This window comes from Ciconia boyciana, chromosome 18, assembly GCF_034638445.1.
Source record: "Ciconia boyciana chromosome 18, ASM3463844v1, whole genome shotgun sequence".
NCBI lineage: Eukaryota > Metazoa > Chordata > Aves > Ciconiiformes > Ciconiidae > Ciconia > Ciconia boyciana.
In genome coordinates, this window is record NC_132951.1 from 5,380,836 (window position 1) to 5,405,900 (window position 25,065).

Here is a 25,065-nt window from a genome sequence, read left to right on the forward strand (position 1 = left end):
GCTTCCGCTGGGAGGCGGCGGGGAGGGGGGAACGGAGAGTGCGGTAGCAGGTTGGGGGGCAGCGTTGCGAACGGACGCGGGGGGAGCGCGCGTGGCGCGGAGGTGCGGCGGAAGGCCCCGGGCGGGGCCGTTATTCCGCGCGGGGGCGGCGGGACGCGCTGTCCCGGCCAGGGACGGGGGGAGGCCGGCGGGGAGGGCGCCAGGGTCCCTGAGGGGACTGTGGTTTCCCCGCCTCGGCCCACCCCGGTGCCACCGGGAGGCCTGTGGCGGGTCTGGGTCCCCCCCCCTCGCCCTCGGTAGTCCCGGAGGGAGGCGGAGGGTAACGGCGGGCCGGCCGGTGGGTGGGACGTGCCTCCGCGCAGTGGGTGCCGCCGGGCCCTGTCCCACGGCCCGCCCTCAGGCGTGCCCGCTGCCTCGGCTTGTGGCCCGCGGCCTAGCTGGTGTGGCGGTGTGCGGGCTGGGGGCTGTCCCCGGGCTTGCAGGGGTGCCGGTGTGCGGGCTGGGGGCTGTCCCCGGGCTTGCAGGGCAGCCGCTTCCCGGCGGCGGTGGGGAGGTAGTGTCTGGTACCGGTCAGCGCTGGGAACTGCGTTGGGGATGTGAAATTCAAAGTCTTGTGTTTCAGAAATGATGGGATGTTGTTTTGTAAGGGGGTTATTTATGCGCTGGCCGTAGGAAATGCGCTAAAAAAGACTTCCTGCCTGCTGTGTGCAACGCTGTGGTTGTCAGGAATAGATTTGTTCTGGTTACAGAGTGGGTTGGAGCCGGCGGGTCGTGGCTAGGCTCGGGCCTGTTTGAACGTGGGCGAAGCCAATCAGAAGCTTCTAATTAGAAAACTCGGTTTTAGTGCGATTAGTTTAATATTTCTTTATTACTTTTAGCTTGTTGCTGTTTCAGTGCTGAAAGCAGAGTTGAATACGGCAGCCTGTCATTGTTTAGTTATTCAAAATCACCTTAAAGCTAACAGTTATTAAAGCGTATCTTTGTTATAGGAAGGCAATTGTAAGGCTGAATACAGCTGTGATGCACATCTGTTTGATGAAGAAGGCATCGCTTTTTCATAGTCACTTTCTAAAATTAGCTGGATCGAAAAGTAAGTATCTTTATTATATGTTTCTAAGAAAATATTGAGTAGTTCCATAGTATTTTTATGGTTTTTTTTATTTATTGTGTAACAGTGTGTAATGGTACATAGATTATAGCATTCAAGTAAAACTCATATCTTTTATTTAAGGTAAGAAAAGATATGACAGGAAAAGCAAGTGCAGATGATTTTCAAGTTCGGGATTTTCTCAAGAAGAAGAAGAAGAAGAAGAAGAAGAGAAAACACAAAGAACACGATAAGAAATGTGAAGAAGATGAAAGAGAAAGTATACAACATGCGGAGCTTAGCCGTGCTTCTCCACTGCTGTTTGAAGATCAAGCAGCCCAGAGCGGTGAAGGCTGTAAAAAGAAGAAAAAAAACAAAAACAAGGGGGAAAAACAACAGTCTTTGTTAGATAATTCTTGCGTAGGACTGGAACATGAAATTAGTAATGAAAATGGAGTGGATGCTTCCCCAAAAAAAGAGAAAAAAAAGAAGCGGAAGCATGATGATAGTACAGGTGAGCAAAGCCATTTAACTTGTGTCACAGTAAATCAGCATAGCACTGATAGTTGTCAGGAGATTGATGCTGATTACATTTATTTAAAACAATCTGTTAAGAAGAAAAGAAAACATAAATTGCCTGAAGAGGATGAGGTACATGAGCTGCCTACTTCAGAAACATGCGATAAAAATGACCGTAAAAGATCAGCAAAGAAGAGGAAGAAGAAAAGAGGCAGTAGTACCCAAGGTATGCAGGAAGACACAGATGTAACCGTTGGCCAGTCACTGTTGTCATCTCCAGAGCAAAACAGGCAAGGGGAAGACACAGTCTTGCCGTTACCTACAGAAGAGGGTGGAGTGGCAACGCCCCAGCAATGGCACGGAGATGGCGACTGTAATGCTTCTCCTGCCATGAGTGAAGATTCTACAGATGTACCTGCTAATTTTTCTAAGCCGACTAAAGCAGCTTATCGGTCTCCTCAAAAAACTCCAGTGCGTGCTAGGAAGCCAAAAAAAAGCAGCGCTTCTGTCCTGGAAGAAAGCTCTTCAGAATCTGATGTAATGTGAGTTTAGGTTTTGTTTGTGGGTTTTGTTTTTTTTTTTTTTGCCTTCCACCCACCCCCCAAATATGTTTCTATTACATTATTTGGGTCCGAGATTTTTCTTCAGTCTGTTTTGTATGTATTTTTAAAAACAACTTCAAAAACCTTTACAGTATGTTGAAATGTTATAGACACCTACTTTAAGAGCTTAGTTATCTTTTTAAGAGACAAGAGAAAATTTGTAAGAATACACTACCATTGCCTTCAATGTAGAATATTTTCTCCTGTTTAAAAACCGTAGGTATAGAAATAATTTATGTGCAAGCAATTCATATTTAGTAAAAAAAAAAAGGGGGGGGGGGGAGAAAGGGATTTCATTTGTGAAATTTGGTATTTATAGTGAACATAGGCATTTCTAGCAAGCAACTAGTAAGGTTGACTAAAGAATTTAATGTTCTGTGCAAACAAACACTCGTGTAAGTAGCTCTTGGTGCTTTTACAGTGTCTAGAACCCACAATAAGAGTAGTAAGAGATAGACGGAAAAGTTCTGGGTTGCCAGTGGTAGCAAGAGATGCTATTTCTTTGTATGTCCACGTGTGAGAGTTTTGTGGGAAAGGTGCAGATTTTCAAAACTTCAGCAAGCTCTTTGAATATTGTAAGTATAGCAGTTTGATAATAAATTACGTCTATGTTAAAAGGTTGGAAATACAAGGGGATGGATGTGAGAAGTGTTCCTTGTTCTTTAATTAATGAACATGTTCATTCTTTTAATGGTAGAGATACTAACAATATCTCTGTTTTGGAGCTTTAGTGGTATATTTTATTTTACTCCTTTTTTTTATATCAGGACACCAGAACCCTTGGCATCAAATAGAAAGAAGGACCAGAACAGTTCCTTTACTGAAATGGCAGCCTCTGATGAGCTTAGTCTGGATGATGAAGAGTGCCTGGACTCTACCATATGTTCAGTTATGGATTTGGATACTGCAAAACAAGAATTGGAAGAGTTTATTCCCCATGTGAGGAGTATATCAGACAGTTCAGTCAGGAAGATGGCTGGAAGAGACTTAGTGAGGTTTAAACAGTTTAAAAAACAAGGTGAGCTCTCAAAATATTGTTGCAGTGAGGAAGGACTGTGCAGCTGTGCTGTTTTGATAGAGAGAAAATAGGTTTTTTTCGTATCCTGTCTGTCACATCCATGGAGTCTGGTTCACTTCATCCCAATGGACATATTTTCTGTTCCTCTGGTTTGTAGCATCTACTTCCTTATTGTGAAATTACAGTCCAAAATGTATGTGTAAATTGTCTGCTCCCAGCTCTTGTTTTGTCTCTTTTCAGTTTTCTTTTTTCACCTTTTGAATTTGTCGATCTTTCATTATACATTTGCTAAAACCTGAAATGTAATGCACAAGAGATGGTACTTGAGGTTTGCTGTAATTTTTTTTTTCTTTTTAATAAAACTCTCTATGTATTTTAGGTATTGCTGTCAAGTTTGGCAGATTTTCCCAGAAGGAAAATAATCAAATCCAGAAAAACGTTGAAGAGTTCTTATCAATTACTGGAATAGACAGTGCTGAAAAACTCCTGTTTACCTCGAGGTATCCAGAAGATAAAGAAACTATTAATCGCCTAAAATCAGAACATCTTTTTTGTGAAAAACTTTGTAAGTACTTAAGTTCCTTCTCAAATAGCTGAATGGTACATTCCGCAACCTGGTGATATCAAATTCTAAAATAATTTTTTATTGAAAAGCACTAATGTTGCTAAATTTGGCCAAAAAGGAGCATGCTGCTGAGAGTATGTAATTGATAATCTGTACAGTATACTCTTCTTGTTATCTTTTCTTGGGTATGAAGAGTTTAGAGATTAAAATATCATCATGACCAGCAGCACTTACAGACTTTCAAACTTGCATTTGGGCTTTATGGCTTAAGGTGCATTATTTGCTAGGCTGTAATTAAGCATAGTGGTTTATTAATGGGAGGTGTGATTAAGTCCTGTCTGAAATTGTCAACTGTTCTCAGAACGCATAAATAGATGGCAGGTTCAGGACTGAGTGATGACAGAAACTGAAAGAAATTAGGTCATTAGCCAAAGCAGTTAGTTTTCCAAGACGTGAGGAAAACAAACAAAATTCTTATAGCTAAGATTCTGTTTGCAGGAGGAGTATCTCTTCTCTTCCTCTTTCCTCATTTTGTTAGGCTTCTCTTGGCTAGAGGACATTCACACTTCACATGGCAAACATGCTCATTTTGTAACATCTCCGATGAATCTACTTAGTGCACTTTCTCAGTGGCTTTCCGTTCTCTGTGTGTTCTGTATCGTTAGCATAGGCAAGACAGAGTAAACGGCAACCTGTAATGGATTTGGCTACTAGCATTTATTTAAGGATCAACGAGGCTACAGATTTGTTTCTCCTTGATTATTTCACACACACAGTCATTCCCTCTGCATCGTCACATTTGCCTGGTGTTGACTTCCCTTCCCATCTGGGAGATTGCTCCTCGTGTGGGAAAATTGGGCAGAAAGTCGTGTCAGTGTTATGTGAGTTGCTTGCAGTTACCTGTCCTGGGCATTGCTGACCAAGACTGTTACGTGTTCCCAGGTATTGGTCTCTGTGGATCTTCCCCCACTTCAAGGATCTTTCCTTCAGCCAAGAGCTTCACTTTGTTTTTGCTGGATGCCCCCAGTCCCTGGTTTTCCCCATCGAACTAGTGTGTATGCAGAAGCACAATATCTCATCAGCCTCCTAATTGGTGGCTGTCTCTTGTCTCTCTGTTAATGGGAGTATTCAGCATGTTACTTACATTTGATCCAGATGTTATAAAAATTTACAGCCAGCCCATACAATTGGTAGCTAGTGAGGAACAGGTTTGTGCTTGAGAGTTCAAAATTTCAGTTTTTGATATTCACCCACACGTATGCACACACATACACAATTATTTACCAGCTGTCGGCGTTCATAATCTTACCACGGTCCTAACAACTACATCTTTGAAACTCCTTGGGAGATCTTGTTCAGACTATTTCCTGTGCAGTTACTGAAGTGTTGTAGAGTACATTCTCTTGAATGCAGAGAATGTATCGTTGGCAGCACAGTCATGAAGATGTACGTTGTTCTGTTTTGGTTTTGTTTTGGCTTTTTTAAAGTGGCCTCACCAGTGTGAGAAACGTTTCTTAAATACGAATCATTTATCTTCTAGCTGAGGGCATACCACGACCCTGGAGGCTGATATATTATCGAGCAAGAAAGATGTTTGACCCAAATAATTATAAAGGGAGGTGAGTAATTTGAAACAGTTTCTGAATGCTAATACCAGTCTCTGTTTATTTGTACATTAAAAATGGACGCAAATGAAGATCATCTCTCCCATTTGTGCCAGTTACTGTGACTTAAATTGACAGTTCATTTTTCTGACTAGCCCTTATCAAGTCCTCTGTTCTAAAATATGACTTGAACTGGTAGTGATGAGTAATGTTGAAACGCCTGTAAAGATTACAGCTCTTTTAAGATATTGGAATGGTTTGAATTTGCAGCTGAAGCTGTGCTCATTTCCTCAACTAGGTATACTACAGAAGAAAAAGAAAAATTAAAGAAGTATCATGCTCTGCATGGGAATGATTGGAAGAAGATTTCTGAGATGATGTCCCGTTCCAACCTCTCAGTTGCTATGAAATACTCTGAAATCAAGTCGGGTATGTAATTTTAAGGAAAAGAATTCATTCTGTGTATTTCAATTTGATAAGTTATTTTAACTGTATGTTGTATGTGCCCTGAACTTTAGGAAAAAATCCCTAGAGTGGATTTTTTTTTTTTTTAATTAATTGGTGGTGGTGGTTCTTTTTTCCAGACTACTGATTGCATTTTCATCCAGAAGGGATAAGAACAATCTCTGATAGAAAAGGGAAAAGAAGTGGAACAAATGCAACTCTTTATTAAATGGAACTGGCATCTAAATAGGTGCTTTCAGGGGGAGGGTGGGAGGACTTTGGCAACCAGGTTTTAAAAGACAGAAACTAGGGATCAGTGCTATTCTTTAGTGATTAGGCTGAACTCCCCTCTCAAATCTGGTATGCAGAAGAGTTTCTGGGAAGTGTGTTAAGAAGCTGGTCCTGTAAATAAGAATAATGCAAAGTGAAGCGTTTGCTCTTTTGCCTTTTTTTCCCTCATCATTTATGATCAATTATGCCTTAACCTTATTTTTCAATTTTAGCTATTAATTATGGTCCCTGGTCAAAGGAAGAGACCCAGAAGTTAATGCATGCAGTGGAGGAAGTGATTAGGAAGAGAATAGAAATGGAAGATGCAAATTCTCTTTCATCATCGGAAAAGTCACATAGAGATCTCTTGATTGACCGTGAGAAACTATACCAGAAATTACCATGGACTGAGATTGAAGCTAAAGTGGGTACTCGATATTGGAGACAATGTAAACAGAAATGGTAAGGTTTTATGCTAAATTGAGATAGCAAAATGTGTTCTGGGGAATATTTAACTCTATTCTGCAAAACTGTTTGTACCATGATGATTGTTCGGTAAGATGGATAATAACTAGGTTGTAGACTACAGAAGAGGTGTTGCAAATGTGTCTGAGACAGACAAATAACTCTTTGCTAGCTGTGGTAAGTTTTCTTCTTGCTGTGATAGTGAAGCCTGATTTCTGCTTCTCTGTGGCAGCAGTAGCATCTTGAAGACGCTTCCTTTTGATGCTTGGAATTTCTTGGAATGATAGAAACCTTTTTTTGTGTGTTTTCAAAGGACTACAATTTTAACAAACAAGATGACCAAAGGGCAGCAGTTATACAGGGGAACCAAAGGATTACAGGCCAAGATCAATCTTATTAAAAGGTATAGTTCAGAGTTACTGGAATGTTTTTGTATCTCTTACTGTTCTGAGTTGTGTTTATAAAAGCTTGCAGGGTGAGAATGGCATGCCTGCAGTTTCATATGGGTTTCACAACTGCTCTTTTCTTTGGACAAAATGTCCTGTGACTTCTGACTGGGGAGCTGTGAGCATTATTGAATTATTTCTTGAATTCTGCCTACAAACTGCTTCTCTATTACATTCACAGGTTGTATGAAATGAAAGTGGAGGATGCTAATGAAGTAAACTGGGAAGAACTCAGTAATACTATTGGGTAAACTTTTTTCCCCTCTTTTTATGGGTACAAACGATAGTTGAAGCAGACAGTCTTAAAAATTCCACAAAGGAATCAAAGTTCGCAGGCCTCGGCAACTATAGAAAATGTCATTTAGTTTGGTAACATAGAGTTGTATATCCTTGCATAGTGCTGAGCAATAAACCATGCCTATAAGCTCTGAAACTTTATTAACCACTTCAGGCACCCCTTACTGTATTCCCAGTGCATTCTGTGTACTAAGACTGTGGTAGGTAGTCCGTGCTAAAGTCTTTGATAAAAGGCTTTTCCAGGTGTTAATCAACACATAGGAAAAAGGGATAGTTATAGGATGTGTAATACAATACAGTAGCCTTCTTCCAAACAAAGTGTTGCATGTGACATTACCAATACTGTGAATGCTGTACTTTCTCTACAGCGCTTTTTTTTCTTTTTCCACATACTTTTCATTTACTATTTCTTTTCGGTAAACATATAATACACATGTATAATGGCATGGTTTAGGTTCTTGCCTTCAAGGGGAACTGCTGTCTTGAAAAACTGTTTTGATTAGGATTTGAAATCCAGCCTTTCTACCTAAAGCTAAGGTATTGTTTGACGGGCGTCGGTCTCGTGAATGGGTAACTCGGTAACAATGAAACTTTGTAATAGTTCCTTGTACCACTAATTCTTTGAACTCTTCTCTTTTCAGAGATGTCCCTAGAGCCTATGTTCAAGCAAAATTTTATAAGCTAAAAGTTTCCTGTGTCCCTTTTTGGCAAAAAAAGACTTTTTCTGGTCAGTATCCCAGCTGTTTGTATATACTCCATAAGGTTTTTGCTTGAGTCTAAGAGGATATGTATTCTAGTTCAATTCTTTCTTAATTAGCTTTCCCCTAAATAAATTGGCTAAAATCTCAGGCTTTATACTGATTTTACTAAATGCTTTTTTTTTTTTAATAACAGTTTACTTTTAATGGCATCTTCATACAGTGCTTATCAACCTCTTTAATGCCTTGGTTTTAAAAGTTTTATGACTGTGCTCTTTTAGTTTATCTTTGCATGTATGTATGTGTCTGATCTACCCTGCAGTCACTGTGATTGCTACGGAATAGTGAGGTTTTTTTTACAGTTAACACTGACAAAATAATTTCTCTCTATGAGATCCAGTTCCCCTACAGATCCAATTAAGACTGTGTTTTTTTTTTTTCTTTTTTCAAAGAAATTATTGATTATCTTTTTGAAGAGAAACTTCCAGAACTTGAAGAAAAGTTAGAGAAAAGGAAAGGGAAACATTTTAGTTCTGACAATTCAACAACTGGGCAACAGAAGAAAGCTTTCCGACTCAGTGACATTTTTGACTCCAGTGAAGAGAGTGATTAATTGACTGCCTTAAAAACAATTCCTAGTCTGCATATTTAACTGCAAAATGGATCTGGTTGAAAGTGGGCGCAGATCAACAGCTGCAGGTACACAGGCTATCTAATAATGGAAAAAGTAAAGATACGCATGTCTGATTTTCTTGTTTCATATTGAAGACTAAGGTAAATAGTTTTTGTGCCACCTTTTGTTACCTTAGCTTAGCTCTGGTTTTAGAAGTCTTTTTTTTTTAAGCATCCAAGTTGCTTTCGGAATGTCTCAAAAATAGTTTTTCCACTCCTTCGTTTTCTATGGAGTTGAAAGCTACTGTTTACCCTTTGTGCATGAACTTGGTTTTCAGAACTTTAATGAATTTTAAATAATTTAAAAAAAAAATTCATGGAATTGGGAAATGGCTTTCAATTTGCTTTTAAATCTCTATAATAAACAAATCTTAAGACATCTGTGTTGATGGAAACAGCACAACTTTGAGGGTTTGGTTTTTTTTTTTTTTAACAGGTACATTGTTCTTAAAAGCAACTGATTTTTATTTTTGATGTAGACTTACACTTCTATCAGCCCTTCTAGAGAAGAGGCTTATTTGTCCATTACTGTTCATGAATTGTAATGTCATTTCATGCTAACCAGAACAATGCATTTTAAATGTTTTTGTTAATATTTTGAATACAGAGACAAAATGGACAGTGTATATACATACATACATATATTTTTATTGTGCCAAGGACAATTTCTACATTTTAATTAGAAAGTTGAGGGATAAGATGGAAGTTGTACTCATGTCGTTGTATGATATTTTAACTGTCTGCCTGGAGTGATTATTTGTAAATTGACCGAATGAATGTAAAAAACAAAACAAAAGCAAACCCCAAAAACCTTACCGTGCATGTAAAGTATTTGTATGTCTTGTTTATATTTCCTATATGCTGTATTAGAAAGTAATGCAAGAAGACTTGGTCATTTTGATAAGTGAGAATTTCCTTCTTTAATTTTAATAATTGTCATTGAAAACGCAGAACTTTGAACGGCTTGAAATAAAGGCCTTGTTGGAGGTTCTTCTGGATTGTGACTTCCAGCAAAGGATGTTAAATGATAATTTTGTATATTTAACTGTAGTCTGGCTTTAGTCTCTCTGAGGATAGCAAACAGTATGATTTTGTGGGATAGGCAGGACAACCCATGAGATCAGCCACCTGTAAGTTTTCCAGCCAAGAGGTGAAATGGGGGCTGAAAAAACATGTGCCAGCTCCCTTGCACTTAGTTCTTTGACTTGCTTCAGTTGCCTTATGGGTTTGAAGGTGTGGAATAATTTCTGGAGGTGACTTAGAAATTAAACTTATATTCACATTTTTAGGTAAGGTACAGCATTGAAGAAGCTTCCAGGGTGGAGTGTGGCTGACATGCAAGGAATCCATTCCACGGAAGTTCCCTAGGCCTACAACCTTAGATGTCGGCAATGCCAGGGGAACTCGGTGTGTTGGCTCTAAGAGGAACTGCCCGGAGGGTGGAGCGGTGTGGAGACACCGCGGCCAGGCTCTGTGATAATATGGGAACTTGAAGGTACCACAGAACCGATAAGCTGCATATTTGCTGCCCTGGGCCAACGGTCTGTCATGTTTTTGACAAAATGCTGTCCTTTGGTGAACTTTGCTCATTATAACATCGTTATAATACCAGAACACACCTCCATCCCAAAAGCTACCCGCCTCCAAGGTGCAACCACCCCTCACTGAGCTTGTGCTTTGAATTTTTCCAGTTTATACCTTTCAAAGCAAAGTGAGAAAATTTTACACCAATCATAGCAAAGGTATGTATGACTAGAGTCACTCAAGCTCCACCTGAAAGGTAAAAAATAGTATAAAATAGCTTAAGAGAGAGAGAATGTTAGGGAAGATACCATCACGTACCACTCTGACTTCTGGGATCAGTTGACGGGCTGAGCCTCTCTTCCCCCGCATCAGAACGCCTTTGGGTAAGAGTTGAACACTTGGTTATACCAAATGCCTCCCTGGGAAACTTAGGAACCTCTATAGAGTCGCTTTATATCTTTTAATGCATTTGTAGCCAGGCGGTGTTACTCATACTCTTGGTATTTGCACGTGCTTTGCAGACGGTGAATTTATCGCCGGTAATACAAAAGAACTTGTGTATCTGTTGCTTTAATAAACTGCACTCTTCATTAATCTAGCCATGATAGTTCTCATTGAACTCTTAAGTGTGGCCGTGGTAGCTCATGGAACGCGACTAGGCTGAAGGTGTATCGTGTTATTTGTGCATCCGTAATTGTCATAGTTCAGTACACTGAACACGACTGGACTTATAACAATGAATTTGGCATCTGCCAAATTACTTTAACCTTTTAATGCAACAGAAAAATTGGCATAGTCGGCAGGATTACCATGGATAAACTGCTGCAAAGATACAAATGTGCCCCTTCCTAGGCTGGGAAAGAGTGGGCTCAAAAATTTTGGAAAGATGAAGAGAAAGTGGTAGAGCGCATTGAGCAGTGTCAGGCTGTGCAAAAGCTTGGAGTGAAAAAAGGTAAAGGTGTAATTTGTGCGGTGTTAGGAGCCTGTTTGTCTTGTGCTCAGCAAGAAGCTAAGAAAACCCCTGCTCCCAAACTAGTTTCCAATGCGGAATATTCAACTTTACAATCAGAAAATGAGGTGTTGAAGTCATCATTGGCCTTTAAGAGGGAGACAGGAAAAACACTAGGAACCCGAGTTGATAAACTTGTGAGAATAGTCATCTTAAACAATTGCTGGAACGGGTTAACCGGCTGTTAGATAAAATGCAACCTTCTGCTCCAGTTAAGCAGATGCGTAGATTAATGCGTAGTGCAAACCCTGAAATTTGGGATGGTGATCTTTGGTTTGACAGCGATGATGATGAGGTCAAAGGGACCTCCAATTCTGAGCCTCAGTTGATTTCCTTATGACCTTTGGTTAAAACTGAGACCGCTGTTGATGATGAAATCCACACTACTGTGCAAACAATTCCATGGTCACCAGCAGAGTTGATAAAAATACAGGAGAAATTCTCAAGGCGGTCAGGAGGAGCAGAAGTCAAGTATGTGTGGCGAGCTTCTCCTGCAGGAGGAGATCAAATTATGTTAAGTGAGGAAGAAGCAGGAGGCTTTTGGGGACCAGGAGTATTTTTAACTATCGTGCCAGGAGAGTGTACTTATTCCTTAACTACATGAGCTGCATCCTGAGCAGGTGGTATAGATCCTCAGGAGAGAGGGGAACCACTGGAGATTAAAGCCACAGGCTATTCCGATCTGGCTCCAGCAGTACGGAAAGCAGCCTGCATACAAGCCATATATAAAAGAGATGAATTAAGGAAATCCTCAATGCTAGCCCCTATCGACCTGGCACGATTAACCCCTCTTATTCGTGGCCTCCTGATTGTCTCAAGATGGTTGTAGCAAATGCTCAAGATCACATACAGGCCGCTCGTAGAGATGTTGGTCGCGATCGTAGATGAAGTCAGCGCATCCCCATGCGCATCACTCCACATGGAGTGAATTTGTACAAGACATAGATAAGTATGGACGCCGAATGGGCTGGATCAGTTCGTGCAGTGTAAAGCCCCTAGATCACGCCCAGCGAGTTCGCCAAGTCCACACTCAAAACCCTAAATTCAAAGGGAGGTTTGAACCTAATAAGGAAGGGGGTGAGTTGTGGCGTAAGGCCCTAGATTTGGGTGTACCTCGACAAATCTTGTGCGGCATCTCTACGGAGGATCTCCATACATTGGTCCAATCTCTGGGTGAAAAGAATAACCCAGCCGGGGAGAATTGTCTAGCTGGAAAAACCCAAACCCATAAGGAAAGTGCAGCTTCTGCACCAGGCCTAATTGACGAGGCGGGATCTCAGCAAAAAACCTTCCATCCCCGGGGAGGGCAGTGAGCCACCCTGCCTGGCGGGTATCAGCAGTTCAATGGCTCTCTGATGAATACGCTGACCCTTATCATTGCCATTCTCGTTGGACGCCGAAAAATATTGGTAAACTTTCTCATTGACACTGAGGCCCAAATGCCAGTAATTACCCATGAAACAGCACAAACCCTGCGCATAAGACCTGGCCGACGCAGGGTTAAATTCACAGGAGTCGATGGTGTGGAAAAGGAATGCACCACTGCAACAATTTCACTCTGGTTGCCAGACGAATGAAGATTAACCAGGGCAGAGGTATTGGCTGGTGCTGCATATACTGACATGCTAGGATTTGACATACTGCATGGGTGAATGTGGAAGCTCCCCGATGGAACTGTGTGGAGATTTGCAAGAAATAGAAAGGAATCAGGCATGGTGAAATTGAGTCTGTTACAAACATCTTTACCCTTACCCTCTCTAAAATCACTAATGTTCGGCAATATCTGTTGCCAGCAGCAGTGCTTATGGGGATTGATGGGGTGGTAATGGAGTTGGAAGGAAGGCATCATTAAAAGGACTCGTTCCCCTTACAATTCACCAGTGTGGCCAGTAAAGAAACCAACCAGGCAATGGCGTTTTACAGTGGATTACCGACAGTTAAACGCTAATACTGCACCTTTGACTGCCGCAGTTCCAAACATGGCAGAGATAGTGACATTGATACGGGGAGCTGCCCATCCCTGGATGGCTGCCTTAGATGTTAAAGATACGTTTTTTATGATTCCTCTCCTTGAACAGGATAAAGCACAGTTTGCTTTCACGTGGAAAGGGATCCAATATACTTTTAACAGGCTTCCGCAAGGATATGAACATTCCCCCACTATTGCTTACAACGCTCTGGCTAAGATCTTAGCAGATTCCTGTTTCACCTGATAGTACAGTGTATCAGTATATTGATGACATCCTGATAGGGGGAAAGAGCCAAGAAAGTGTAAGAGACACAATGGAAAGCATTCGGGGGACACTGCTTGACTTGGGATTGGAAATTCCAGACTCAAAGTGTCAGGGACCTGCACAGGAGGTTAAATTCCTGCAAGTCTGGTGGGTTAAAGGAGCTGCTTCTGTTCCTCAGGACACCCTGGAAAGAATAGAACATGGACAAGGGCCATCTAGCGTAGAGGAATTACAACAAGTTTTGGGAGCTTTAAGTTATTGGCGCAAACACATTCCTGGTTTTCCTATTATTGCGGATCCCTTATATAATTTTCTCAAAAAGAGGAAATCATGGGAATGGACTGAACAGCATACAAGTGCATTAGAACTGTTAATAAAAGAATCGAGGTTATTCCAGCAACTTGGTCCTATACACCCAACCAACCCTATCCGGGTAGAATGGGGGTTCAGTGAACATGGTTCTCATTGCAACCTATGGCAAAAGGGGCCAGAGGGACCGAAAAGACCATTGGAATTTATCTCCCACTCTTTCAGTGATACCGAAAGGAGAGATTCGGATCTTGAGAAGGGTTTGCTGTCCCTAGCGTGAGCAGTGAAACAAACAGAACAAATAAGGAGAAAACAGAATGTGATCATTTGGGCACCTTTCCGCCTCCTGGACATAGTCCATAAGGGAACAATACCACCTGCTGGTATTGCCCAGAAGCCCCCTGTTCATAAGCGGTATGCTTATCTAGAAGGCATTAATTGAATTATGCCAGTTACCGAGGGTAATATTAAAATATCTAAACTGCAAAAAGACATAGACAGTACCCTCTTGTTCCAGTCTCCGCCAAACAAACCATCTCCGATTTGGGAAGCACCTCCTCTAAAGGAAGAGTGATCTTGCAGGAGTGTGGTTTACTGATGCATCATCCCGTAGGGAGAACAGTAAGTGGAAATACAAAGCTGTAGCACTAGAAGTGGCAACAGGAGAAAAATTAATTGAAACAGGTGAAGGTACTGCACAGGTAGGGGAACTTAGAGCAGTTCTACTAGCCGCACAACACGGTGCTAGCCATATCTACACCACCTCGTATGCTGTTTTTAAAGGAGCCACCGAATGGATAGGCCACTGGGCAGTCAATGATTGGCAGGTGAGCAGGGTTCCAGTCTGGCAAACCGATAGTTGGAAGCGACTGTTGGAGATGGGAGAACAGCGGACGCTACACATGGGTTGGGTAAAAGGACGTGATCAATCAAACTCTATCGCTGCTCAGTTCAACCAACAGGTAGACAGCCAGATGCGGCTGCAACAAATTGATGTCGCTAATAATAACCAAGAATGGAGACGTTTATGCGTATGGTTACACGTTAAGTGTGGCCACACCGGATGGGGTGATTTGTATCGGGAAGGTATAGCCCGAGGATGGCCTGTATCAGTTAAGCTGTGTGGGCAAGGAGTGACTGCCTGTTCGCAATATTGTTTACGGCTTAACAAAGACCATCCGAGTAAGGCACCCCCCCCGCACATTTGGGACAGGAAAACATTGTGGCACTCTTGGCAGACTGATTATATCGGCCCATTGCCACCATCAGGTGGGAAAAGATACGTCCTGGTGGGAGTAGGTATTTGCACGTCTTTGCAGACGGTGAATTTATCGCCGGTAATACAAAAGAACTTGTGTATCTGTTGCTTTAATAAACTGCACTCTTCATTAATCTAGCCATGATAGTTCTCATTGAACGCGACCAGACTCTTAAGTGTGGCCGTGGTAGTTCATGGAACGCGACTAGGCTGAAGGTGTATCGCGTTATTTGTGCGTCCGCAATCATGATAGTTCAGTACATTGAACGCGACCGGACTTACAATGATGAATTGGGCATCTGCCAAATTACTTTAGCCTTTCAACGCAACAGAAGGTTAAAAGCTGAAGAACTTGAATTTTTGGATCAAAGTGTTTGTGTTTTTCAATTTTTTTTCCTGGAAGATGGAGATCCTCTCACTTTTCTGCAGGCTACAGCACAAATGATTGTGTGGTTGTAGAGTTTGGTAGAGCAGATGTCTCAGAAATAAACTTCTGCCTCCATAACGAGATTTATTTTATGCTTTGCATTGAAGTAGGAGACTTCTAAAGGAAGACTTTTGCTGATATGTTATTTTGCAGAGAAACTGCTTTTAACAAGTGAGTCAGCCAGGGCAGGAACTGTAAACCTGACCTCTGCTGCACAGGAAAAAAGGGAGACGCTGTCCATCTTCCCCCAGCCCTGGGAAGGGAGTAGGGGAACCATTCCTTACCTGCATCTCCTTTGGTAATGTGGTGTTCGTAATCTCTTTGTGCATGGACAAATGATTGTTTGGAGGAGGAGAGTACTTGTTCATCATTTCCCATTCGCTGAGTAACGGCACTTAAGAGGGCATAAGAAAGCAGCTTTTCCCTTTGCCATCAGCTTATAAAGGCGTGTGGGAGCGCAGGCGGGGGAGGCAGTTGTTTCATGTGGGTATTTGAATATTACTGAAAACAGAGCAAACTCCGTGCAGAGGTTTAAAAAAAACCAAGCAGGCTCCACAGAATGATGAGGGAAATAACATTGACAAAGCTTTGTGTATCAGGCTGCATTATAAATAAGAGCATGACAGATCCTTCAAGTTTAAAAAGCACCACGAGTCCCCTAAAAACTTGGGTGATTCAAGCAGATATGTCGCTTCAAGCATTTTTCCTGGTGCGTTAATGGCCTGAATGGTGTTATAAACAAAAATTCTCGACTGTGTGGCATTATCAAAGTCGGAGACAGCCGGGTTACAAGAGTTGTGTTTGCAGCAGAGATGCACTTCAAAGTTGAGGAGTGTTACAGTGGCAGCAGCTGAAGATCAAACGGGGACTTGCCTTTTTCACCCCCTTCTCCCACAAGTCTTAAACAAGGAGTTGAAGAAAGGCGAATAATCTCTGTTTGATTCCTCGGAGCCCCCCAGGCTGGGGGACAGCATCGTCCCTGTGACCTGGAGGGTCAGTAGATGATGGGGCTGGGACAGAAGTCCTGGGTGAAGCGGCTTCATCTCCCAGACCCCCGGGCAGGGGCCACAGAACCTCCCCCCGTTCCCGGACGTGTGGGAAGAGGCGCAGGGGCTGCTGAGCTGTATGCGGGAGTGGTTTCAGTTGCATCGGAGGCTGTGAGGAGGCTTCCCCTCAGCTTTTATTACTTCAGGCTGCTGGGGAACACCCTGTGCTTGGCTCGATGGTAGGTTTGGGGTGGGGTTTTATTATTTCAGTACTTGGGTAATTCTATCCTTGAGGCAGTGCCCTTAGCTGGGCTCCTTGGGGCTCTGACACCGCTTGCGTTTATGATGCTGCGCAACTCCCCGTTCCCCCTGCATCCCTGCGTGCCTCAGTTTCCCCGTCGCAGTCGCCCCCTCCTCTCCCGTCGCTACTGCCCCTTTAAGGCACCGCCGCTCTCCCTGAGGGGGCGGGGCTTGATGGCACGAGGCGGGGCGGCCCCGCCCACAGGGGGAGGGCTGGATCCCGCTTCCGCCGGCGGACCGGAAGCGTGGGAGCGCCGTGGCCTGAGGCGGGGCTGGCGGCGGCGCTGGGACGGGAGGCCTGCGGCGGCGAGCAGCGGCGGCAGCGGGGTGAGACGGGAGGGACGGGACGGGACGGGACGGGGCGGGGCGGGGCGGGGCGGGGCACCGCACCCGCCCGTGACGGCGCTGGCGCTTCCTGCCGCCTCGGCGGCGAGGGCCCGGTTCCTTTCGGGTCTCCCTTTGTCTCGGTCCCGCTCCCCCACACCGCCTCAGGGCAGGCGCTGCCCCGCTGGGCCGGGTTGGGCCGGGCCTGCTTGGCAGCAGGGGGGTGGCGCGTTCCCCGGCGCGGGCGGCCGCCCTGGGCGCCGGGACCGGGCAGCGCTGCTGGGGCGGCGGCGGTTGGAGCAGCCGCGCGGGCTGCGGCCGGGGCTGTCGCGGAGGAGGTCGTGGTGGGGGCCTGGGTGTCGCCGGGGCGGGGCTGGGGGCGGCTCAAACCGGGGAATCGAAAGTGCTTTCGCCCTCTGGGCTTGGGCGTTTCTGTGAGCAGCTGTCGGTGCTCGGCAGCGGCAGCCGTTGGAGCCCGTCGGTAGCGGAGCGTTGCCGGTAAGGGGCTCTGCTCGCGGCTGAGGTCTGGGCGTCCGTGTACGTTGTTTAAGCAATTTCCGTGCTTAATGTGCGTGGATAAATTTTTACCCCCTTTTTAGGAAAAGGTGAGATAGATATTGTATTGCGCGCGTTTGAACGACAGGAAGGGATTCAGTATCAGAATTTCATATTAGTATATTAATATTTTAGTAAACATAGTAAATTTCATATTTCAGATATCAGTATCAGACTCAGAAGGGCTAAGTACGCAAATCATACTTAGCCCTTCGGTAAATGTGCGTTTAAGATAAAGGATGTTAACCTAAGTACCGAAGCACTCCTTGGTCTGCAGCGAGTGAACTGAGCCGCTTCCCCACGGCTCGTGTTTTGCTCTAGAGCTTTGAAATACCACCAGGACTCGGGTACCGGGAGGGGTTGCTGAAGGCAGACTTTGGGCTGTGCTCCAGGCCCTGCATGGCTGAAGGCGTCAGCCCCCTCCCTGGCTGCAGGGCAGCGCTGTTCTCCTTTCCACCATGTGACCTGGCACACCTGCACAGCAAATAGCTTCCTCTTCCAAAGGTAAATACCACAATTGTTTTTTTTTTTCCCCGTATGTATGAGGAAATGTATGTTTTTTTCTTTATCTAGCTTTCCCTTTCGCTTTCCTTGTTACGCTAAATAGCAAGCAATTACCGTCATTCCTTTTATATAGTTAGCTCAAGTGTTCATGCTTTTCCAGTATTCTGTTGAGTTTTTCAGACTGGTAGGATCTGAGATGACTGTATTGCTGCTTAGTGAAGAACTTCTGTTTTTAGAGGAGGCAATCTGTGGTGAGAATTTTATGATGCTTTCTAACTATAATAATAATGAAGACAGGAAAGTTCTGCATAAATATCCTTTGCTTTTGACAACAGGGATTTGTTGACCTACAAATTTTAGCAGGAGATTAAGAAAAAAAGTTAATTAAGTTTTGTACTCGTTAGACCTAGATTCCACAGATACCAGTAAAACAGTATAACGAACTTTAGCGTTGTAGTTCTGGAAAGTGTGCATCAAGTGTGGACGAGGGGTTTTTTTGTATGTACATTGAATTTTCACATGTTGTTTCATAGTTTGAAAATTATGTAATTTGACTTCTTTTTGGTGCTTTACTTTTAATAGTTTGCCATTCAGCCGGCATTTTTCTGTAATGTTTATTTAATGCTTTAATTTGTATTTCTTTGTTTAATTGCATGCGCCTATATGATACAAGAATCTCCAAGAACATATGCATGTACGCTGCTACTGAGTTACGTAAATCCTGAAACTCATCACACTTGAAAATTAGGTACTATTGTGGCTGAAAGGAAATACTTTGCTGCTTTCATTCTTTAGACTTCTGTTAATTCCTTCTTCTTTCCATCCAAAGAATGAGCACATGTCGATGGTGTACACCTAGTGGTTCTGACACCACTGAGTTCCTGAAGAGCTATGCTTCTAAACAGTTGTCCCTGGAAGATCTTGAAGGATCCAACGATGATCTCTGTTACTGCTTGGAGTGTGTGGTTGAATACCACAAAGCAAGGGAGAAATTGCCAAAGTTGCATGAGGTAATTAAGTGATTTGGCTCCTGCCCATTACTGAGCAGGAGGACTCACAGCTGAGGGAAAACTTCAGAAGGTGCTTCTGTGGTCCAGCCTCAGGGTAGGGGGGAGTTTTGTGCAGGGGTTGTGTTTTATTGGTTTTTGGGAACAGGGCACGTTGCTTTTTAACGGTCTGCTTTTTGTGTATTGAGTTGCAATGAGCCAATCGTAAAACAGCGGGACCCTCTTGTTTGCCATATATGGCAAACTGGTGAGAACTAAAACAGTAGTGGGGAGTTGCTGACTAGGTGTTATAGCTTGAACTTTATTCATGCTGTGATGGTTTGGCATCTGAAAAAAAGAACACCTGCCAAAAAAACTAAGAGCTCTACTTCTTTAATGTATTTTCTGACTTCCTCTGGTGTCTGTTCAGCTTTGGGTTTGTTCCTCTTTCTGTTTGCTTTCATTTCTCATTCATAGTTTTCTACTATGCTTGAACTTCAGTGATCCGATCTTGCAAGCCTGTGAGACTGTGCGATTAAAAACAATCAAAAAAGTTTAAAAACTCCTTATTATAAGCCTTCTATAATTCTCCCTCATTAGTATTCAATTTTGTATTTCGGAAAGCTTATTTTTCCTTATGTGTGTATGTATGTAAAATGAATATTTGTAGCTAATATGATCATAATACAGATGTCTAAAAGGTTGCTCTTTAAATTAGTCAGCTAGATTTCTCTGGAGGGCAATCCCATCTGAGTATAGATTGGAAATAAGTGGAGTGACTGGACTGCTGAAAGTTCCTTTCTGTGTCTGTTAACTGTAGGAAATAACCTTGGTTTCTAATTGAGGTTTGGAGCAGTTACTTCAGATGAGTAATGTTAGGTGAGCCGAATCGCCTACAAATATTCAGCAAATCTGTCTGTTTGCGTTATTTACATCCACTCCCTTCCACTAACACATTGCAAAATACGTGAGAAGGCAAGATTTTAAAAAGGCTTTTCCCATCTTCGTAAATATGATGATTTTCTGTATCGTGCGCTTTTTTATATTGGCCAGTGGAACAAAGTTTTGTGACTAACCTATGGCCTGAAATAATTATTGAAACGGTTTATGAATGTTTAACAGAATTGTAAAAATGCTTCTGGTTTGAATGCCACTCTCTTAAAAATTACTTTATAATCTTAACTCTGAAGTGAGAGTTTTCTGATTTGCACAATCTGAATGCCATGTCCAAACTTTGTTTCACACCACGCTTGGAAAGAAACTTTTCAAAATGAAATTGTCAGTTTTGAAAATCTAGTTAAGGTTTCTGCATGTGATAATAAATGTCCTTAATCACTTTCTTCACAAATGCAGTTTGAGTTGTTTTTCCCCACTGCATAGGTCTTGTGGGAGTTGGAAACCTCCCGTCTTGTTGCCCACATTGAGAAGTCCATGCAAGAAGTTGCTGGAGAAGATGATGAGTTGTTTATTGTGGATGAGAATGGAGAGACACAGCTGTCTGGTTATGTGGGCCCGGATTTTGAGAATAACCTGCGAGTGCCCCTTCTAGAAATACTGAAATATCCGTATCTGCTGCTGCACGAGAAAGTCAGTATGTATCTTACAGTATACACTTGGAAGGGAATGGTGGTGTTCCTACTGAAGGAGCTGCAAATAACAAATAGTAGTTAACTGAAGTACCACTGTGTGTAAATATATCTTATATTTATTTTGATGCTGAATAGTTTTGTTTTGTGAGCGTATAAATTAGTCCTTACTATAACTGTGTTTGCCTTTTTAGGTGAGCTGTGTGTGGAAGTGCTCTGTAGAATGGAACAAAGTCACAGCTCCTTTCAGGTCTTTGAGAAATATCCAGGAATTTATGTCTTTTTGGTACACCCGAATGAAGAGGTAAGTTACTTTTTTCTGTTCCACTAAAACTTAGTTTTAAATAGCATCAGAAGAGATTCTTATTTTGAATGACAAGAATATGAAAATAGTAGCGTTCAGGATTTTAAGTGTTTGATTTTCTGTATTTTTCTCTAACAGTGTGTGTGTGTATATATATATTAAAAAAATGAGATTTCAGTAGGAATAGTTACTCTTGCTGAAGGAGAGAAGACTCTTCTTTTGCAATAACTTCTAGAATCGCTTTACTGTTTGCATTTAGTCAGCAGAAGTTACAGATGTTCAACCAAACAGTAAATTGACGCCCTATACTCCCAAATGGAATTCTTCTCAAGTGGGCCAGGGTTTGTAATTTCTTCTCAAGTGGGCCAGGGTAGTGTATTAATCCCCTTCTCCTTCCCTGTTCTTTCTCCATCCCTAGAAGCTTTCACACTTTAGTAATATTCAGAACCTTAAAAATTGAAAAGGTGAGAATAGTGTAGTTACTTGCAAGAAGAGGTGCTCAGCAGTGTACTTCCTCTGAAATGCCCTCTAATTGTCACTGAATTTTGTCATTACAAGGAGGCAATATTGTGTTTTAATGGATTTGTGTATTTTGTGGTGGGACAACTCAAAACTCTGTAGACTTTCTTTTTTTGCCTGTGTCTGAATCCATATGGGATATTTTAATATTGAACAGAGTTCAAAAGTTCATTTGAAAGTGTAAACAGGAGAGCTCTATTCTTTATGATATTTAGAAGTGTCAACTGATCTTAGTGTCGTTCATGCTAACGTACATAGTAAAGACTGCTCTCTTTTTGAATCCAGTCTCTTAAGTAACACAAAGAGAAATTTTGGAATACTGGAAGTGTCTACGTTGAAAGGGTTGAGAGGCTTTGCAATTGTGGTTGTTACCAACACTTCTATTTTTTTGCTGATTAAAAGGATTTGAGAGAGAACAAAAAAGACCTGAGGTTCTCAAAGCAGTACAGACATGTCCGAGTGCCTACTTTTCCAGATTGTTTTGAAGATGATGTATTATCCTGCAAGAAGGTTGTTCCTTTGAACTACATATGCACATCCTAGAAGTGAAACTGGTATCAATAACAGGGAAGAGTACCAAAAAATAGTGGTAATGCAGAGGACTTAGGAACGTACACCCTGCTGCAGTTGGGAGGGCCTGTTGGAACAGCGAATCCTGGTTTCATGCACCACGTTAATACTGAAGGGAGACGGAGTGCTTTCTTTGCACGATCTTAGAAAAGTCCCTGTGTGGCGTGCAAAGTGAATTAGGACGCGTAACTCTCAAAGGAGTATTGAATTGTAACTCAGGTGAGCTATTTGTTTATCGGGAGAGTGTGAGTTCATACCATCATTTTCCCACCTCATTTGTTGCAGCTTTGGAGAGTCAGGTTACATTTGCTGTGGCTGGTGGGCAGGTTGTGGCTGTACCATTTCCAGGACTGGCTTGCTTAAACACCAATGTGGAGTACAAAATTACAAGTTGTCTTAAGAAACAGTAAAAGATTTAATAGTATTGTACTTCACGCTTGCTGAAACTCAAGTTTTCTCAGTAGGTCAGAGAATGATTCCACCAAGGTAAGAATTGACAAGTGTCCTGTGCTGACAGCACAACTTAACATCTGTTGTTATAGTATACAGTTACCTAATTACAAAATATTGGTCAGTAACGTTTAAACAATATAAAGCAAGTACAAAACCAAATGCTACCCCTTTGTCACATGAATCCCAAGGAGTTTTATTTGTATATATTACCCTGAATTTTAACTTCTTTGTTACCAACATCTTGTAGGTATAATAAGCTGGTTTCTAAGGTTATTTTGGAAAAAGACTAACTCTTACTTGCAATTATGAGACCTTACTTTAGTAAAAATATACTTTTGTCCCCTTTGTAGTATCAGTGATTCCTAATCTTACAGCATTGTGCTTTTATTTGTTCTTTTTATTGATATAATTTCTGTTTTAATCCTTAGATTCGTCGATGGGCCATCCTCACAGCAAGGAATTTAGGGAAGGTTGATAGGGATGATTACTATGACTTACAGGAAGTCCTGACTTGCTTGTTCAGAGTTATTGAGTTGGGGCTTTTTGACACTCCAGATATTTACAGCTCTTCAATGATTGAAAAGGGTAAACTCATCCTTCTGCCATCTCATTTATATGATACTGGCAACTACAAGAACTATTGGCTAGGTGAGTATTTATGATCAGAAATGAATTTGTACGTGTAGTCTCTCTCACCTTGTAAGCACTTCTTTCAAGTCAGAGCTCTACTGTTTCAAGGTGCTGTTTAGTTTGGGGCATGTCAGATGGGAAAATTGAACGTTGCACAACTGCAGTAGTGAGGTAGTGTTTAATTAGTTTCATGTTGCTGCTGATCTCTTTGGTCAAGTGTTACACTGGTAATGGCATTTGGAGAATGATCCTTGATTTGGTGAAAATTAGAATAAATTTCTGCAAATATACGGACGGGTTGCTTTTTTTTGTAGGGATTTGTATGTTGCTAACGGTACTGGAAGAACAAGCTATGGACTCCTTGTTACTGGGCCCACACAAACAAAATGATTTCATGCAGTCTATACTGCACACCATGGAGAAGGAAGCAGCTGGTAACTAATTTTGATACTGAGATTAAGACAGTTCATAGCCTATTTTCCATCTTTATCAAACTTCCTTGTTTAATTGAGTAAATTCTTAGTAGCGTAATGCCGAGGTGATTTTAACTGAGGCTTATTTATCTTCTGGAAGATGGCTAATATTGCACAATATTTGGGCAATACTGACAAATTCTGAAAAATGACATTCAAACAAACTCTTAGATGGAGAACGGATGGTAGTGCTTTGCATAAGGCTGGCTTAGAGGTTTTGGAGGACAAATCTATAATTTCATTTAATGTACAGGCCATATGGGAATGTGCATTTCACTGTGGCATGAAGTTTGAATTTTGAGTCCTAAAATAAACAAACACCTTCGTCTGAATTGCCGTAACTTGCTTAAAATTAGAATCTTCCGTCCATCTATTTGAGGGAACCCCTTTTGCAGCTGGGAATTTAGACTTTAGAATTTAGACTAGTAGCTCTTGGGACATTCTTGTAGGCCACATGCCGTGGCAGAGCCTGGGAATGGCACATGAGCTCAAAACCAGGGCTGCCTCTTAAATAACTAGATCTTTATAAGCTTAGCATGTTTGTTGAGGATATGCTATTCTCTTAGATAAAGAAGGAAGAACACACTTGAAGGAAAACCAATTGCTTCTAGCTTAAATTTGAAGTATAAATTGTCATAGCTGTGTACGTTGTACCCACTTCTTAGAACAGCACTGCAAAAATCAGTGTGGAAGAATCGGTTTCATAGAGTTGGGAAATGTTAGTAATAGTTATCCGGGTTCCTGTTGATTTAAGACTGCGTAAGGAACAGTGTCTGTCTGTACAGATAAGTGAGGTTGACTTTTTTCATCCTTCATTCTGGGTTAAAAAGTATAGTTGCAAATCATTAGAAGACGTATCTTTATATTAGTTTTTAAGAAAAATAAATGAAAACCAACTACTTTCAACTTCAGCTTAGTCTAAGAATGTACAGGACTCTTGCATTTCAACTCTCCCCAATATTACTGTTATGTTTCAGATGATTCTACTGACCCCTTCTGGCCAGCGCTGCATTGTTTCATGGTTATTTTGGATCAGCTCGGATCTAAAGTATGGGGTCAGCTTATTGATCCTGTCCAAGCCTTTCAAACCATTATCAACAGTGTGAGCTACAACAATGAAATAAAAAATATACGCAGTAGCTTTAAGAGGTCAGTTTTATTAAGAGACTAGAACAGTTTTATGACTTTAATACTAGGTAGTGTAGTAGCTTGATCTTGGTTTTCTTGTCAGTGCTGCATTAATTTGTTTTGGGGGAGGGAGATGGCAAGTATATAAATCAGATGTTGCCAACTTCAAGCAATGAAAGGTGAAGTAGGTCCCCTGAAACTGTGAGGTTCTTTCAAAAAATATACGCTCACTTCTTTTTGACTACTTTGTTACGCTTTTCAGGATTTTTTCGTGAATCAGGAAGGCTGCTAACTGTTTA

At 42.0% G+C, this 25,065-nt stretch overlaps 2 protein-coding genes across 10 annotated transcripts in view; both read left to right on the top strand.

Moving 5' to 3' along the window:
• The first annotated feature begins 53 nt into the window (after positions 1-53).
• Positions 54-10,809, top strand: TTF1 (transcription termination factor 1). 5 transcript variants are annotated; one of them, XR_012045678.1, is made up of 13 exons: positions 54-102; positions 990-1,090; positions 1,232-2,148; positions 2,976-3,226; positions 3,606-3,791; positions 5,332-5,410; positions 5,694-5,824; positions 6,343-6,571; positions 6,888-6,977; positions 7,202-7,267; positions 7,959-8,044; positions 8,468-8,714; positions 9,977-10,809. XR_012045678.1 is itself a non-coding variant. In XM_072883086.1 (12 exons), exons 3-12 carry the CDS (start codon positions 1,244-1,246, stop codon positions 8,626-8,628), a joined length of 2,184 nt encoding a protein of 727 aa, XP_072739187.1. In that variant the 5' UTR covers positions 54-102; positions 990-1,090; positions 1,232-1,243; the 3' UTR covers positions 8,629-9,970. The 5 variants fall into 5 exon arrangements, 4 of the variants coding, with proteins under 4 accessions (XP_072739187.1, XP_072739189.1, XP_072739188.1 ...); XM_072883086.1 differs by lacking the exon at positions 9,977-10,809 and having other exon boundaries at positions 8,468-9,970; XM_072883088.1 differs by lacking the exons at positions 54-102; positions 9,977-10,809 and adding an exon at positions 132-337 and having other exon boundaries at positions 8,468-9,970.
• A 6,162-nt stretch (positions 10,810-16,971) lies between these two features.
• Positions 16,972-25,065, top strand: part of SETX (senataxin) — a 30,940-nt gene continuing 22,846 nt past the window's right edge. For 2 of the 5 annotated variants that reach the window (XM_072882766.1, XM_072882770.1), the window contains exons 1-8: positions 16,972-17,061; positions 17,935-18,117; positions 18,947-19,127; positions 20,484-20,694; positions 20,884-20,993; positions 22,964-23,183; positions 23,480-23,599; positions 24,616-24,787. In XM_072882766.1, coding sequence (XP_072738867.1) covers positions 18,948-19,127; positions 20,484-20,694; positions 20,884-20,993; positions 22,964-23,183; positions 23,480-23,599; positions 24,616-24,787 — 1,013 coding nt within the window. In that variant the 5' untranslated portion in view covers positions 16,972-17,061; positions 17,935-18,117; position 18,947. Of the gene's footprint in view, positions 17,062-17,454; positions 17,557-17,934; positions 18,118-18,790; positions 18,866-18,946; positions 19,128-20,483; positions 20,695-20,883; positions 20,994-21,914; positions 22,302-22,963; positions 23,184-23,479; positions 23,600-24,615; positions 24,788-25,065 lie in introns of those variants that run through there. The other 3 variants (XM_072882769.1, XM_072882767.1, XM_072882771.1) reach the window with 3 other exon arrangements.

Bases quoted from the DNA above. Each gene is read 5' to 3' on its own strand.
- TTF1 (XM_072883086.1), top strand. From the start codon at position 1,244: ATGACAGGAAAAGCAAGTGCAGATGATTTTCAAGTTCGGGATTTTCTC. The intron at 3,227-3,605 runs GTGAGCTCTCAA...TATGTATTTTAG, and splicing joins TAAACAGTTTAAAAAACAAG to GTATTGCTGTCAAGTTTGGC. The intron at 5,825-6,342 runs GTATGTAATTTT...TTTCAATTTTAG, and splicing joins ATACTCTGAAATCAAGTCGG to CTATTAATTATGGTCCCTGG.